This window comes from Thalassophryne amazonica, chromosome 13 (genome assembly GCF_902500255.1).
Source record: "Thalassophryne amazonica chromosome 13, fThaAma1.1, whole genome shotgun sequence".
In the NCBI taxonomy this organism is placed as follows: domain Eukaryota; kingdom Metazoa; phylum Chordata; class Actinopteri; order Batrachoidiformes; family Batrachoididae; genus Thalassophryne; species Thalassophryne amazonica.
In genome coordinates, this window is record NC_047115.1 from 22,435,505 (window position 1) to 22,452,987 (window position 17,483).

The 17,483-nt window shown below is 40.5% G+C and overlaps 1 protein-coding gene across 3 annotated transcripts in view; it reads left to right on the plus strand.

Moving 5' to 3' along the window:
• fam149b1 (family with sequence similarity 149 member B1) overlaps window positions 1–11,433 on the plus strand; it is a 20,348-nt gene extending 8,915 nt beyond the window's left edge. For 2 of the 3 annotated variants that reach the window (XM_034184579.1, XM_034184581.1), the window contains 12 exons: window positions 578–724; window positions 2,064–2,213; window positions 2,313–2,494; window positions 2,600–2,730; window positions 4,932–5,000; window positions 5,442–5,554; window positions 8,680–8,904; window positions 9,278–9,407; window positions 9,623–9,748; window positions 9,898–9,979; window positions 10,121–10,258; window positions 11,289–11,433. In XM_034184579.1, coding sequence (XP_034040470.1) covers window positions 578–724; window positions 2,064–2,213; window positions 2,313–2,494; window positions 2,600–2,730; window positions 4,932–5,000; window positions 5,442–5,554; window positions 8,680–8,904; window positions 9,278–9,407; window positions 9,623–9,748; window positions 9,898–9,979; window positions 10,121–10,258; window positions 11,289–11,371 — 1,576 coding nt within the window. In that variant the 3' untranslated portion in view covers window positions 11,372–11,433. The remainder of the gene's footprint in view (window positions 1–577; window positions 725–2,063; window positions 2,214–2,312; window positions 2,495–2,599; window positions 2,731–4,931; window positions 5,001–5,441; window positions 5,555–8,679; window positions 8,905–9,277; window positions 9,408–9,622; window positions 9,749–9,897; window positions 9,980–10,120; window positions 10,259–11,288) is intronic. The other variant, XM_034184580.1, reaches the window with a different exon arrangement.
• Window positions 11,434–17,483: the final 6,050 nt, after the last annotated feature.

Genomic DNA, 17,483 nt, shown 5'->3' on the forward strand with positions numbered 1-17,483 from the left:
TGCAGTTTAAGCAGAAACAAGGCGATAATCAGTGAACCGCGGCTAATGATGCATGCGCAGTGAAGGCAGGACGGACCGATTTTTTAGGGGGGACCGTTCGGTCGGCGACACCAGAGTGCAAAAATGACTTTGCCCACGAATGTGATCTAGAGCATGGTTTGGTGATGAAATGCACCAGAAATGTACCATGTGTCATGTACAAAAACAACCACACTTTAGCACAACTTCAGCACTTCCAGAAATCCTCCTGGTGAAGTCACGGCATGTACGACAATATTACAGGCTCCAAGTAAACAATCTTTCTAACATCTTGAAAATCCTGCTGTGGTTAAAACAAGACCACAGTACAATGATGTGGACACCCTCCCAGGCCCTCTAAGGTTTTCCCATTCATGGACAATGTTTCTAACTGTGACCTTCTGGGACGCATATCCGTGAAAGTGACAATGTGCCTGTACCTACTCACTGCTTGACTGTTTCAGATATACAGTGTGTGGTACAGCTACAGCCAAAATTGATTTGTTTATGGATTTAGTTAGTTGCTGTTTGTTCACCACTGTCTGGGTGTGATATTCAGGATTCTAGGGACTCAGCTGATGTGCTCCAATGACGAAGGCTTTCAGTGGTATGATGCTGCTTCAGAGAAGCACAGCGCTGCCAATAACCCATCAGCAGGCAAAGACAGACCTTCAAACTCCAAGGAGCAGGATGAAGCCAAAATAGAGTAAGCTTGAAGTGCACAGACTCACTGGTTCCATAAGAGATACAAGAATATGGGTGAGGTGAAAGACATGATTTAATTTCAGACTGTAATCATTTAAAATGCTTTCCTGCCTGATCTAAACTAGTGCTCAGAAATCATTATTTGGTGGTTAACATTTAATAAAACAATAAGTAATGCTAAAATTTGACATGTAAGGAGACAATGTAGAAAATACAGTATATTTGTGTTAGTGTCACTTTTTTAAAAGCAAGTCATTTCATTTTAAATGAAGTGTTAAACTTATTTTCTGTTTACTGTTAATATGAGAAAACACAAAATGTCTGAAAATAAAATAGTTTGTTAGTTCATGAAATTTGTGCTATTATTAGTGCTTCAACTAATGTCTATTGATTAACCTGGTGATTATTATTATGTTGAATTGTTCAATGGATTAAATATTGCAGAATAATTCAAAGTCCCCATCACCTTTGGGTCTCACAGAAACATGTCAAAAATCCCTCTTGAAAATCTTGTGGTTCTTCGTTAGCCAATTTGTCTAAAATAGAGCCTGTTTAAAACAGACCCCCTTACTCAAAGCATCAAAAGGATGGGAGAGGGCAGAAAGATAAAGGGGCAGCTGAATGGTTCACCAAGGCCATAGAAATTCTTCTGGAGGAAAACAGCGGGGCGTTTTGACCTTCGGAGGCTGATAAGCCTGCCATATTTAGAGTTGAGCAGAGAAATACATTTGCAGCTCCCGTGACTGACCAAATCCAATTTATGAGTATTCCCTGGTCTGTAACATCTTCCTTTGCAAGGTGTACATTTGCTCCGAGATGTTATCCAACTTATGTCTGAGTTCAAGGGTTAACGCAGTCTGAGACTGTATTGCCTTGCCAAACTCATTGATCACGAGGTTCTGGTAGCAGCCGTCTTGTCAATTCTCCGGTAGGTCAGGTCAGCACATAAACCAATAAGCCAGCCCCCCCACAATAAAACCAAATATAAATAAGCCTTCGACGTCCTCCACAGAGAGTGGTACCAAGCATGCAACATACCACATCTCCCAGGCGTTGAGGAGCTGACTTTTGCTAACAAACCTGTTAGTTAGCAAATGTCAGCTGTCGTTGCTCGGACTCCACTGTGTAACAGCACGCTGGCCGCTGTGCCACTGTCTGACCAGTTCTGCATAAAACTGTGTCTATATCATAAACAAGTAAATCCACAGTGAGATTTCTCAGCCACTTCACAATGAAGCGAGTAATTGAAGGTTTGCAGAAAACGTAAATCACATGTGCCCTTAAGTCTATGTGCAATTTTAGTGATCCCGTGTGTGTCCACTCCTCATCTGTTTGAACAGGTTGAACGTGCAGGGCAAGAAAGCATCACTGCTGAAGTCACCTTCTCCAGAGTTGGATGTGCTCACTGATTCCAGCATCCAAGACAGGCCAAGAGAGATAGAAGTGGAAGGTTTATTTGAGGAGTACTTGGCTTTTGACAGCAGGGATTTGTGAGTGATTCTTTTTTTTTTGAAATGACAGTTTGTTTTTCACACAAGCTGGAACTTCTTCAAGGTGTTTACTCGCCGAGATTGTGTGGTATTCCACAGGGATGATGAGTGGGAGCAGGAATGTTCAGGCTGGCGTGAGAGGCATCGCTGCTTGCCCCCAGTATCCCCATTTCAATGTCGTCATCAAGCAATTCTTGATCTACTGTTCGATGATGTGTGGAGGCAGCTGGTTGGCTGCATGAAAGAGCTGGTCCAACGCCAGTGGGAAAGCTACAACACTCGTAGGGCTGAATTGCTTGACTTCACATTTGGGAAAAAAAAAGTTTATTCAGAAACATCAGTCTGTGTTCTATCAATGTCACACCACATTGTGTATCCCACTTCAGAAGATGAACAACATTCTCGGAGCTTGACCCCTGTGCAGCGTGACTTTCAGAATCCTTTAATGCTGCCCGCTGTGCTGCCCAGACTTGGTCAGAGCAGGTTGCCCCAGCTTACAGGTGGTCCACAGTCCCAGGTCAGTGGCTTGAGGCTGGGCTGAGATGTGTTTACATGTATCTTGGTACCTGATTCACTTTTTTTTGTCATGACTGTCAGCAATTCAGGATGCCAGTCTAAACAGCAATAAAAAAAATGAGTATTTTGAATATAGTAAAATGTAATTTTTTAAAAAGATGAAAATGAAGATGAATATTTTCATGTGTAGGCCCATTTTCAATAATAGCAAATGCAATACATTACATGTAGTAAAATTAATAAAAAGAAGATTTGATTATTACTGATATTGTTCCATAAGCTGATCAAGTGCCAGCACAACCTGTAAAATGTATCACAAAAGCCACTGGGTTTTAATCCATCCTGTTTGATTTATGAAGCTGTTCCTGGAAGAAGATATTTACTCAAGCTTTGTCAATACTTTTAACCATAAAAATAGAAAAGTACTTCACATTAATACTGTGGTGATTAAGACTTGTTTGTATTCCTCTCATGATTGGGGCCTATTTGTATGGAAGCCTGCTCTTGTCATTAAAAAAAGAAGACAACATTTGATGATGACATTTGTGGAATGTTGTGAGGGGAAAAACATACACAGTTGAAATTATGAAGATAAAAAGGAATAATGATCTGACTAACAACCTCATTGCAGTGTGTATGGAGTAACTTTTCATGATCATGCATGAGACCACATCACAACATCTTGGGCACTTTCAAAAATCCTGTAGTATGACCAGTGTTGTTTTTCCACATTACATCATCTTGTATATTATGGTATATACAGTACATAGTAGTAAATACATGATATTACATGCAGAGAGTCTCATTACTAAAAAGCTCTGTCCAGTGTTCCCTTGTGCCAAAGAGAGAGAAAAATCGTACAGTGTTCAAAAAGTTGTGTGTACACAGTTAAACCATGGCATCATACAGTTTGATCCCATGGTTTAATTAAATGATGCATACAAGATAAGTAATTCATTAATTCTGGCAGTGCAAATGACCAACACATTCATTCCTGGGAAAGGCTGGTCTGTGTGGTGTTTCACATGTATACAAATGCATACATACACTCAACAAAAAATATAAACGCAACACTTTTGGTTTTGCTCCCATTTTGTATGAGATGAACTCAAAGATCTAAAACTTTTTCCACATACACAATATCACCATTTCCCTCAAATATTGTTCACAAACCAGTCTAAATCTGTGATAGTGAGCACTTCTCCTTTGCTGAGATAATCCATCCCACCTCACAGGTGTGCCTGAGAGGTGGGATGGGAAGTTTTAGATGGGAAGTTTTAGATCTTTGAGTCCATCTCATACAAAATGGGAGCAAAACCAAAAGTGTTGTGTTTATATTTTTGTTGAGTATAGAATGTATACATACAAAACAAAATGTGTTACGTGCTCAGTAAATTGAATGGTCTACAGTCTCCATCCTAATGTGTTATTCTACTGTTCTTCTCTAATATCTTTTTGTCTTACATTGAGATGTTTATGATACAGTAATATTGCATCGTATCACCGTGTATTAGTGCATGACCAGCTCCAATTACTGACTTTGTATCTAAAACTCAGTTATAACAGAAAGTAAAGAAAAAAGGAAATCCATAATTATGACTTAAACTCATTAGATAAAAAAATGCTACAATTATTACTTGGAAAGTTCAAATTTTCTTCTGTCATAATTGGGTCATAGTTTTGAGCCGAACCCAGACAAAGTAGGGTGCAGTTCTCCATCTTTTACAAATCTCCATCATTCTGATAAACCAGCATTTTTCAACATTGCACCCAGTGAGTCAAAACTTCACGTTCATTCATTTTCTAAACCTGCTTACTCCAAATAAGGGTCACGGGGGTGGGCTAGAGCCTATCCCATCAGTCATTGGGTATGATGCGGTGTAAAACTTCACATATTCTTGAGAGGTTTTGTTTTACACATTACTTTTTCTGGATCAGGCTCAAAATCTCTCGATCGGCCCTCGTGCTTGCAGTGATGAGCTTCCACATGTTTCCTGCCTATTGCCTTTTCAGTCTTTCAATACTTCCAGTTTATTAACTTGTATCACATTTTCTGTCCTTCCTTCTTCACCACCCTTTCTCTTGTCAATCTTATTTCCCTTGTTTTTTCACTGGCCCTACTTTCTATTTTTCCCTTTCCTGTGTGTTCTTTCCTTCTTTCTTTCTGTATCTTCCTTTGACCACTTTTTTCCCCTCTGAAAGAACACAAAGTCAAGAGGGTCAAAGCACAAGTCCAGACGGAAATCCAAAAAGCAGAAAAGGCCTCCTGCTGTATGTAACTCCCTTACTTAGAGCCAAAATGGTGACGTGCGGTGTGCACACCATCCGTGGCGGCTCATTGTTCTTGTCAGTAAACGTGCTTGTGTCTGTTGGTTAACACAGAAGCATCATGATTTTTTTTCTAAGTAACTTTAAATGATTTAACTACATCAGCTTCTTTGACTTTGTTGATGTTTCTCACACAGTGATGTCAAATGCTTTTTTCAGTGTTTTCAGAATTTCAGTGTTATTTTTAGTCTGTTGTATCACAAAAAAAATACCCGTTTTATATATGGGTCTGTATAAGTGATATATTTGTATCTAACTGCATGAAACGTTCTGCCTTCTAATATTATGTATTTCTTTCTTTCTTTCTTTCTTATTGTTTCTTTCATTCTTTCATTTCTCTCCCAACCCCGTTTTTCCTCTCCCTCTCGTCACTTCATTCTCTAGGCTGTAAGGGTACCAGGAGGAGCATCAGTGGCCCAAAACAACCTGAATGACCTCATAGTGATCCACAGTATCCCTTTACAACAGAGGAACCTAGCAGTCCTGGAGAGAACACAGTATGGACGCATGCCACTCTCTCCACCAATCAGCATTTTTTGTGTTGGATGACACTTATCTAATGCAAAATACAAAAACAAAAGCAAAACCATTGACCCATCTAACAACAGTTGCAGGGGTCTAACACATACTGTTTGACCACTGGTGTACCGCAAGTGTCAGTACTTGCATCCCTTTTTTTACTGCACATCTCATTTAGTGCATTTATCTGCTTTATTCATACCATTGCTCTTCTAATGACATTCAGCTCAGCCCATCATTATTCAGTTTTGTTGCACATCTTGTTCTGACTCTTCAGTGTCTTCAAAAGGGTGAAAGAATCATCTCTGAGATTGTAGTTATGGCCATGAAGTCAACATCCAAACTGAGTCCTCCTTGCTTAGCTTTTGTCGTAACTGGCAGCCGGTGAACCTTTACTCAGCAAATCAGACATTTGTTCTGTACATCAGGAAAATCACACAGTGTCCATTTAAAGATTCTGTGCAGCTTCCTTGTACAGACACTTTTTATGTCACATGTATGGTGGGCGATAGGGGCCTCTGAATTAAGACAACACTAGCAAATGCAGAAAACATTTCATACATCTTAATCAATTCAACAACAGGGAGCTGCATCAAAAAACATTTTTGCAAATTGAAAAATGCATAAACATTGAAAATATAAATATAACCAACAGCATATGGAACAATTTTGGGTTTAAAAAAGGAAACGTTTGTGCCATCTGTTATGATGTCACTTCATAGACTCCAGTGGATGTTGACCTTCTTTGACTGTTACGTGGAAGGCCAAACATTCAGCACAGTCAAAAATATTCCGTTTATTGATCCTACTAGCTCAGGGCTGTCCATTAGTGTGCCATGCAGGGCCAAGATGGTGCAGGTTTTTCGTTGCAACAAATCTCCTCAGCAGGTGGTTTTATTGATGAGCTCTCCCTTTAAGCTTCAAACCCTGATCTGTGGTCACTGGTAGCAAGAAAGCCCTACACTGTCTTGGCCCTTCATGCCCACCCGTTTTAGCTCAACCATTCATTTGCATCACTTTTGCCAAAATTGTTGCGAATTAGTTTGACTTAGTTTGTACCCATGTACAAACTGAAATGGATCTTTTTCATCATTTTTGCTGTTTATTTATTTATTTTACCCCAGAATTCGATAACATTCAGTCAGAGCTAGTCCGAACTATACCTTTTTGGAAGCTTCATCATCAGGCAAATAATGTGGTATATTTTTAAATGTTGACCCTCTGTAATCCTTCATTGACCCCGACCTGGCTGTAGTTGCCTCCCTGTGATGGCCGCCGTACATTTGTTTTCTAGGCCATGGTATACTGAAGCTGGACTGTAAGTACTGTTTAGTCCCCTAAATGTTACCAAATTACATTATTGCCCCAGACTTTGGCCACAGACTTTGGAACGCTCTGCCCCTCCATGTCCAAACAGCCCCCACAGTGGAGTGTTTTAAGTCTTGTCTGAAGCCTCACTTTTATTCTCTGGTCTTTAACACTGCGTGAGTTGTGTGGTCCTCTGTTTTATTGGTTTTGTTTTTATTTTGGTAGATTTTATTGGTTTTAACTTTTGTATGCTGTATGTATGTATTTATTTATTTATCTTGCACATTTTACTTATTTTTATTGTTAATTTTCTTATTTTTAATTTATTTCTTGACTATTGGGGTTTTATCTGTCGTGATTCTATGTGCAGCACTTTGGAACGTCTTTGTTGTTAAATGTGCTATATAAATAAAGTGGATTGGATTGGATTGGATATTGACTGTGCAGTCAGTTCTATTTATTTGTGTTTGTAAATTCAATTTGCAAGATGTTTTTGATGCAACAACCTGTTGATAATGTGGGAGCTGGTTTCACTGTGGAAGGCTCCCACTGTCGCACACTGAGCGGTCCACCCCTAAAAAGTGGTCCGCGCTTCCTCCATTTCGGAGCTCAGTAGCTCGTCTGAGACTGACTCTCTTCACCTAAAGCAATCAAATGAATTAATGGGATTATTAACCATCAGGTGAAAAGGTAAAACCTCTTAAATCATACTAAAGGCCGTTTTCAGAAACGAGGCATTAATCGGTGATGCTTTGAAATGACGTAGGCGCAGTGAATGCAGCAGCTAGCACTTTGTGTAGCTGCGGTGCTCTGATCGCTTCCTCTGTCTTTTATGATGAAATAATGCTGAATTTATGTGGAAATGATTGTTGTACAAAACCTTCAGATACCTGTCGCTGAGATAGATGACTACTCTAGTGCAGTTTGAAGCAGAAACGAGGTGATAATCAGTGAACTGCGGCTAATGATGCATGCACAGTGAAGGCAGGGCGGACCGTTTTGTAGGCGACACCAGTTCAAGCCCCTCCCCTGCCACATTTCTCCATGTATTGTGGAGTTGCATCAGGAAGGGCATCAGGTGTAAAACTTGTGCCAAATCAACATGCGGCTCTGCTGTGCCGACCCTGAGTGAAAACAAGAGAACAGCTGAGGGGACTTACTAACCCATTGATAATGTACACGAGTACTTGGTTTAATATCATGCACCTTCAAACCTTTTCAGATGATCAACGCAGCACTGTACCTCATTAAGCAACCAAAAAGAATGTGATGCTGCTTATTTCTCTTTGTTGGCTCCCATCAAGTCTTCGTTTGCTTGCAAAGAGGTGACTAAATAATAGACTCGTTTAGATCTGTGCTCCCACGGCCCGGCAAAAACCTCAGCAGTTTTATTGCTCACTAAAATGTTTCATGAAAGCCTTTTTAAGCATGACTACCCCTCCCCTTTTCACATGCGCACACACACAATGACACTGCTTATGTCGAGTGTTCAGTTCCTCAGTTCTGTTTCACATTGGATAAAAATACCTGCCTAATCCATGAATGTGTCTAATATTGGGAATGTCACTTTATGTTGCATAAGTAGCACAGATGTCATCGTTTTTTTTTTTTTTTTTTTTTTTTTCTATTTTGCAGTAAACACATTCCATTTTGGAAAACAAATGAGGCATTCCTCACTCATTCCAGGCTTTTGTCTCTGGCTTACACATCTTGTTTGGCAGAGGATTTTGCCAATTGGCAGCGGGTGGAAATGCACCAGTTATAGAATGTGTTCCAATCCCTCGTTTCCATACAGGGATTCAGAAGACAGGATGCCCCCCAGACCAGGCTCCAGCATGGTCCTCTCCAGCAAACCCCGCCCTCGTCGAACCCTGGAGCAGAGCTCTTCCTCTCTGTTGCGCCCACCACAGTCAGCTCGACGCAGAAACCCTCCTCCCCGTACCCTCCTGCCACTGGTTCCCAGCCCAAGTCAGGCCAGTGTTCCAGGATCCATGGATGAGGTCATCCGTGGGACACGACTGTGAGTGCCCCCCCCCCCCCAAAAAAAAACCCCTCACTATCCATATTCCTATCTTGTTGCTGCAACTTCTTTGTTTTCCACGATTTCTGAAGCTGAAGCAGACAGAAATAACAGTAAAAGGCGACTGTTTCAAATTGTGCCTCAGGGTTCTGTTTAGAAGAGAATGATGGGAATTACGTAACGCTGTTAAATGTATTCCGTTACTCTCGAAGCCTGACTGAATAACAGTGAAGAAAAAGTACAATATCACAAAATAACTGTGATAGAATGTTAGGTGTCGTTCCAGATAGATGAATTATTTTAAAATATTATTTTTCTTTTTAACAGTGTAGCCCATAAAAATGCTTTAAAACTATACTTCTTCTTCTTTCAGACTTACAGCCAGTGACCGTCTGGCCCCGACCTCACCGCTAACACATTTAAGCAAGAACACACTCCTTCCCCCCATCGGCTACAGAGACCCAGACCCTTCCCATTCAGCACACCAGTCCAAACTCACACAGGTACAGAACCGCTCAACTGCACTTTTCTTTCGTACAGCCTGAATAATAACCACAGCAAGTGTTACACTTACTGATGTTTAAGATGCTCAGATTTTCAAAGGGGATTGATTGGATTTTAAAACCTACCGGTAAAGAACAGATCATACAGTACTTTTTAAAAATGTCATGTCAGGGTTTTGAGAGCAATAACTTTATGCCCTTTTTGGCCCTGTTAGCGTCACAAAGGCCTGTCCAGCCATGCCCACAGCGCTGCACATGATGAAGACGGTAGCTCGGTACCAAAGGATCGTTACAACATACTGGACAGCTTTTCTCGACCAAACACCACACACACGTACAGGGTAAAGACACTCTAAAGTCACTTTAAGTGTGGAATTAGATCAGATTCTGAAGGTCTGACTTTCAGGTGTGAGTCGGAATCACTTTAGTGTTGTTTGTTTGATTTATACAATCAATTGCAGTAATGGATTTTTGTGAATCCTTCCCTCAGTCAGACACCCCGTACCGCCGTTCCTTCACAGTACTGGACAGCATCAGACAGGGTCGGCCTGCCAGAGCATCTGTGGGCACAGGTCAGAAATGCCTCATTTAATCTCATTAATCATTTGTGCAGTTTAATTTTAACATGCTTATGGAAGAGGAATGGCTTGACCAATACCTGATTTTATAAGATGCATTTGGTGCTATATTCTTTTATCTCTCGATGCTATCAGATTCTCTTGCAATCGGCGTGACAGGCATCAGTCTTGGCGTCAGCAGTTCTTCTTTCTTGGATTCATTTTCCCATCATCCCCTGGGTCACTCACCCATTGAAGATGAAGAGGAGCCAGACCCACAAACTCTTATTCCAGGTCAGTCCATTTGGCAGGTGAAACACTTCTAGAATTGGAATTTATTTGCTGGATTTAAATACAATAATTTTTGCATTGGCCTGAATATAAGATGATTATAAGACAACCCCATTTTTCAAGACATGTTTTTTGGGGAAAAAAACTTTCTGAAGACCAAATCTGGAAAATAATGCTAATAGAAGCACATTGTGACCAAAAAACAAAATAAAAAACAGGCAAGGTTACACAAAGCAGTGATGCAATAAATAGTGAAAACTACCCCATCTCAGTTCATCAGATTATCATGTCATGTCCTAATGTCATCAGTCAGTTGTGAAGATATGCTCACCACTGGTGTAATGATTGAAGATACATGGAAGATCAGTGACAGTCTGAGCACATTTCAGATGTGTAAATACCCAAAAGATCCTCAGAGGTTCCCTGTGAAGGCAGGAGGAAAGTAGTTGTGGAGACTTTAAAACTTTAACTGTTTCAGTGATCAGAAACAAATACAGCAAGTCTTTTCCCATCTGACATGGAAGAAAGGCGTGACATGATGTGACATTATTCCTTTATAAATGCCTTTTATAAATCTCTCCTGATGGAGTTTGAGCAGTGAAAATAACATGGCTCCATTGTTGATATAGAATTGCAGAAGTACGGCATGAGCTTAAAATAGCCATCAGTCCTCATGAATGGACATAATTGACACAGGAGCTGCAGGGACGTCTGGGAGAACAATAAATATTTGTAATTGTGAGTTTTTGCTTTATTTCTGAATAATTCATGCTGGTTCTTGTGGTGATCTTGTTAAAGTTGTAGAGCTAAATGGTTATGGTGTTTAAATGTAGACAACTGCCATTTGACCAAAGCCATCATTTTCACCTGTTGTTGAGGCGTGCCTTTTATGGGTGCTTGGCTCCACTTATTGTTGTAGATGTGTGGCAAAGAAGTCTCATCTGTGATTGTAAGATATTTTTAAGATTTGTTTATTGGTGGGGAGGAGAGATGTATACAGTAGTTTTAGACTTGTCCTTCCTCTTTGTCTTAGCTCCATTGGTGCCTGTGTCAATCCCACTGCGGTCTTACACCCGGGGAGGCATCTCATCCAGATCCAGCAGACCTGGCTTGTAATTCACCTAAACTGCTTCACGCATGATGGAGTGCAACTTACTGCAGCAAGTGCATAGAAAACATAACTTGACAATTTTTTATTCAGATTTTTGTTTGTTTACAGGTTTTGTTTGTTGTCACAGGATATGTATTTTTTTTTAAATCTCACAATCAGCTGATGTGGCTGCCAAACATTTGACAATAACTCTCCATCCTCATGTACAGAATGCTGAAATTATGAATTTGTATGCTGCTGTATTACACTGAATTTGGATATTTATGTACCTATACGTGAATGTGCAGAAAATGATAAATTACATTTTAAAAAGATTCTTAAAAAAGTTTGGTGTATCTTTTATAACACAAATACCCTCAGGAATTCTGTTGTACGGTGCGTCCGGAAAGTATTCACAGCACTACACTTTTTCCACATTTTAAGTTATGGCTTTATTCCAAAATAGATGAAATTTATTTTTCAAATATATAGTACATACACACACACAATATAACTAAGAAATCACACGTACATAAGTATTCACAGCCTTTTCCGTGAAGCTCAGAATTGAGCTCAGGTGCATCCTTTTTCCACTAATCATCCTTGAGATGTTTCTACAGCATAACTGGAGTCCACCTGGGGTAAATTCAGTTGATTGGACATGATTTGGAAAAGCACACATCTGTCTACATATAAGGTCCCACAGTTGACAGTGCATGTCAGAGCATAAACCAAGCATGAAGTCAAAGGAATTGTCTGTAGACTTCCGAGACAGGATTGTTCATCTTTCAGCAGGACAATGACCCTAAAGACACAGCCAAGATACCAAAGGAGTGGCTTCAGGACTACTCTGTGGCTGTGCACCGACGCTTCCCATCCACCCTGATGGAGCTTGAGAGGTGCCGCAAAGATGAATGGGCAAAACTACCCAAAGACAGGTGCACCAAGCTTGTGGCATCATGAGCGCCTTGGGGCAACTGTTTGTTGTGATTTGGCGCTATACAGAAAAAAGTTGATTGAAGTTGATTGATATTTAAGAAGACTTAAGGCTGTAATTACTGCCAAAGGCATTGAGTGTTGAGCAAAACATGTGCTTACTTATGTACATGTGATTTCTTTTGTTTTTTTTTTTAATAAATTAGAAAAAATTTCAGAAGAAAAAAACTAAGTTGTCGTTATGGGGTGTAGAGTAGAATTTTGAGGGAAAAATGTATTTGCTCCATTTTCAAGTAAGGCTGTAACATAAAAAAATATATGGAAAAAGTGAAGGTGTGAAATTTTCCAAATGCACATCACAAGCAAGACTGCACCACCTACAGTTCATGTAAGGTTTGACCTCTACACAAATGAGGGAAAAAAAAAAAAGTCAGTGAATGACAGAATTGACTTTTTTTTTTTACGTGCTTCTGCAGCAGTGAAGGCTCTTGCCCATCAGCAACACATTCAGCACATTTCTCTCAGTGCACGACAGGTCCCGTCTCTGGTGTTGTAACAAACGAGACTTTGATCATCTGTTCTCAGTTGGAAAGGTGCAACTGGCATTGGTTTAAAAAATTCTTTTTAATCCACTGGCAGAGTGACACACACACACACACACACACACACACACACACACACACACACACACACACACACACACACACACACACACACACACACACACACACACACACACACACACACACACTGAGTGTCCTGTTATTTTCTTGTCATTAAAGGTGAGCTATTTTGTGCAGAATATTAAATTTGTTGTTACTTTTCTTAGGGGTTTATCCAAAGATCCTCTGGTCTCAAGCCCAGCACTTACCCACTAGACCATCACCTCCACCACAAAACAGACTACAGGGACATTAAAACCAGGTGAAGGTTGGTTGTTATTATTCAGCTGAGTCATGTTCTGTCCAAGTGCTTTTCTAGTTTTTACATTGAAATTTTAGCTTGAATTGTCTTTGTAGATCATTTAACTTTACTTAAAGTGTTTTTCACATTAGTTCCATTTGAACTCATCTTGTTTTATGGTCATTTAAATTTTAAACTGTTGTATTTGATGTTTTTCTGTAATTTTCTATAACTAAAATAATCATCATTATTGATGTTGTGTTCTGTCTCCAGTGGACGTCGTGGATTATTCCCAGACTTTGTTCATGGATCTGCTTCATCATGACCATGAGACTGACCGGCTGGTCCACATGGCCGAGGTGATGATGCGCTGTTTCCGCGATCCCAGAGACCCCGAACACACAGCGCCTCCTCCTGCACCTCCTGTGGAAGAACAGGTAGAGTTGGACAGAACACAGTCAGCAGGAGTATTTTTATTTAGTTTTATTTTTTTAGTTATATATATATTTTATTTTGTCATTACATCATAAATGAAAAGTTACAAAACAATTTAAAGTGTCATAAAAGCAGGAAGTTTGTCTTCAGTTCCACCTGACGGAACAAATAAAAACAAAAACATTAAATGCTGTGTGTTTTCAGTAACACATGGATGTAGATTTAACAGATCCACCACTCACACAGTATCACAAACAGATGAGTACTAATACTTCTCAGTACTCCTAATGATACTTTATTTTGTAAATGAGAAAAGGAGCCGTTGTGATTAAGAATTTTAATGGATGGAGAGATGGACTGGTGAAAATGTGGACAGATGACATCTTGTAATCACTGGTTGTGTTTGTATCTCCAGGATCAGGATCCCGTGATCATGGACCTCGGAGGACCTCAGACTGTCAGCGCTCCTAAGCCACAGTCTACGTTGTTGCCTGTTGCCCCTCCCACACGGTACCCTGCTCCCTACACTGCTGCCCCTCCCACACGGTACCCTGCTCCCTACACTGTTGCCCCTCCCACACGTACCCTGCTCCTACACTGCTGCCCTCCCACACGGTACCCTGCTCCCTACACTGTTGCCCCTCCCACACGGTACCCTGCTCCCTACACTGTTGCCCCTCCCACACGGTACCCTGCTCCCTACACTGCTGCCCCTCCCACATTATACCCGGCTGCCGACCCGCTGCCCCTCCCACGCTGTACCGGACTCCCTCCATTCCTGCTTCTTCTACCTCCGTTGCTGCTCCCAGTTCTCCAGCCTCTCCGGGACCCGACGTCTCTCCCAGCAGCTCTGACCCCAAACCTTATGTTAAAAAACCCCCCAATGCATTTATGATCTTTAGGAAGGAGCAGCACCCTCTTGTGGTGGCACAACATAATGTGCGTGACTGTGCCATCCTTAACAAACTCTTGGGGCAGATGGTGAGTGTGTGTGCACGTGCATGTGCACGATCTCGTGGTGGTGTCAGTGAGCGTGTTATCTGACCGTGTGCTCTCTTGTGTTTGCAGTGGCATTCTCTTTCTTCAGCACAGAAGGAGAAATACTACGAAGAGTCAAGAAAAGAAAGTCGGCTGCATTACCAGCTCCACCCAACGTGGAAGCCCAACAGGAAGGTGAGTAAACAGAAGGAAAACATATTGGATTTTTGACGTCATGCAGCTGATGTCGTGTAGAAAGTCATAATATGTTTCTTTATGTTTCTGTGTGCAGGTTAAAAAGGCCAAGCAGTCTCGACCCTGACCTTCAAGCAGCCTCCAGAGATCATCTAATCAACTTTATTTTTTTATTACCTGTAAATATGTCATTTTAATAAATTGTCTTTTTTTAACATAAAATGTTTGCTTTGTTTTGTTTTGGTGCATTTTCAAAGAACCAACAGGTCCCTGATTTCATTCTTACTTCAGTTAAAAAGCAAAACCTGATCAATTTAAAGGACAGGTTGCCCAGAATACAACCCCTGGCAAAAATTATGGAATCACCGGCCTCGGAGGATGTTCATTCAGTTGTTTAATTTTGTAGAAAAAAAGCAGATCACAGACATGACACAAAACTAAAGTCATTTCAAATGGCAACTTTCTGGCTTTAAGAAACACTATAAGAAATCAGGAAAAAAAATTGTGGCAGTCAGTAACGGTTACTTTTTTTAGACCAAGCAGAGGGAAAAAATATGGAATCACTCAATTCTGAGGAATAAATTATGGAATCATGAAAAACAAAAGAACGCTCCAACACATCACTAGTATTTTGTTGCACCACCTCTGGCTTTTATAACAGCTTGCAGTCTCTGAGGCATGGACTTAATGAGTGACAAACAGTACTCTTCATCAATCTGGCTCCAACTTTCTCTGATTGCTGTTGCCAGATCAGCTTTGCAGGTTGGAGCCTTGTCATGGACCATTTTCTTCAACTTCCACCAAAGATTTTCAATTGGATTAAGATCCGGACTATTTACAGGCCATGACATTGACCCTATGTATCTTTTTGCAAGGAATGTTTTCACAGCTTTTGCTCTATGGCAAGATGCATTATCATCTTGAAAAATGATTTCATCATCCCCTAACATCCTTTCAATTGATGGGATAAGAAAAGTGTCCAAAATATCAACGTAAACTTGTGCATTTATTGATGATGTAATGACAGCCATCTCCCCAGTGCCTTTACCTGACATGCAGCCCCATATCATCAATGACTGTGGAAATTTACATGTTCTCTTCAGGCAGTCATCTTTATAAATCTCATTGGAACGGCACCAAACAAAAGTTCCAGCATCATCACCTTGCCCAATGCAGATTCGAGATTCATCACTGAATATGACTTTCATCCAGTCATCCACAGTCCACGATTGCTTTTCCTTAGCCCATTGTAACGTTGTTTTTTTCTGTTTAGGTGTTAATGATGGCTTTCGTTTAGCTTTTCTGTATGTAAATCCCATTTCCTTTAGGCGGTTTCTTACAGTTTGGTCACAGACGTTGACTCCAGTTTCCTCCCATTCGTTCCTCATTTGTTTTGTTGTGCATTTTTGATTTTTGAGACATATTGCTTTAAGTTTTCTGTCTTGACGCTTTGATGTCTTCCTTGGTCTACCAGTATGTTTGCCTTTAACAACCTTCCCGTGTTGTTTGTATTTGGTCCAGAGTTTAGACACAGCTGACTGTGAACAACCAACATCTTTTGCAACATTGCATGATGATTTACCCTCTTAAGAGTTTGATAATCCTCTCCTTTGTTTCAATTGACATCTCTCATGTTGGAGCCATGATTCATGTCAGTCCACTTGGTGCAACAGCTCTCCAAGGTGTGATCACTCCTTTTTAGATGCAGACTAACGAGCAGATCTGATTTGATGCAGGTGTTAGTTTTGGGGATGAAAATTTACAGGGTGATTCCATAATTTTTCCTCAGAATTGAGTGAGTCCATATTTTTTCCCTGTGTTTGGTCTAAAAAAGTAACCGTTACTGACTGCCACAATTTTTTTCTTGATTTCTTATAGTGTTTCTTAAAGCCAGAAAGTTGCCATTTGAAATGACTTCAGTTTTGTGTCATGTCTGTGATCTGCTTTTTTTCTACAAAATTAAACAACTGAATGAACATCCTCCAAGGTCGGTGATTCCATAATTTTTGCCAGGGTTGTAGAAAGTCCATGTCTCCTGAAAATAACAGATTCCTGACTTCTTCCAATGTAAGAAATACAGCTACATTTTCAGGCAGCCTGTAAAAACAGTCTCATGGTGAAGTTTCAGCTTGTTCTCCCTGTGTTCACATGGCTTTTCTCTGAGGAGCGAGTGGGAGGAGTCACAACAGAAACACAACACAGGTAGTACAGCCGCTACACACGCTAGGTGAACTGGAAACTTTAAACCAACAGTAGTGGTGTGTGTGAATGAGTTTGTCTGTATATACGTGGTGTCCATAAAGTAACGGTCCTTTTTATTTTTTTCAAAAACTATATGGATTTCATTCATATGTTTTTACGTCAGACATGCTTGAACCCTTGTTCGCATGGGTGAGTTTTTCCACGCCTGTCGGTGACGTCATTCACCTGTGAGCACGCCTTGTGGAAGGAGTGGTCCCGCCCCGTCATCGGATTTTCATTGTCTGGAAATGGCGGAATGATTTGGGGGTTTTTTTCCATCAGAATTTTTTCAGAAGCTGTTAGAGACTGGCACCTGGAAACCATTAGAAAAATTTGAAAAATAATCATTAAACCCATTTGCCACTTCTTTTATGTCATATATCTCTTTATTTTCTTTGACAAAGTAATTTGGAAAAGTTGCTTTCGCTCCATCACTTTCAATCACACTTT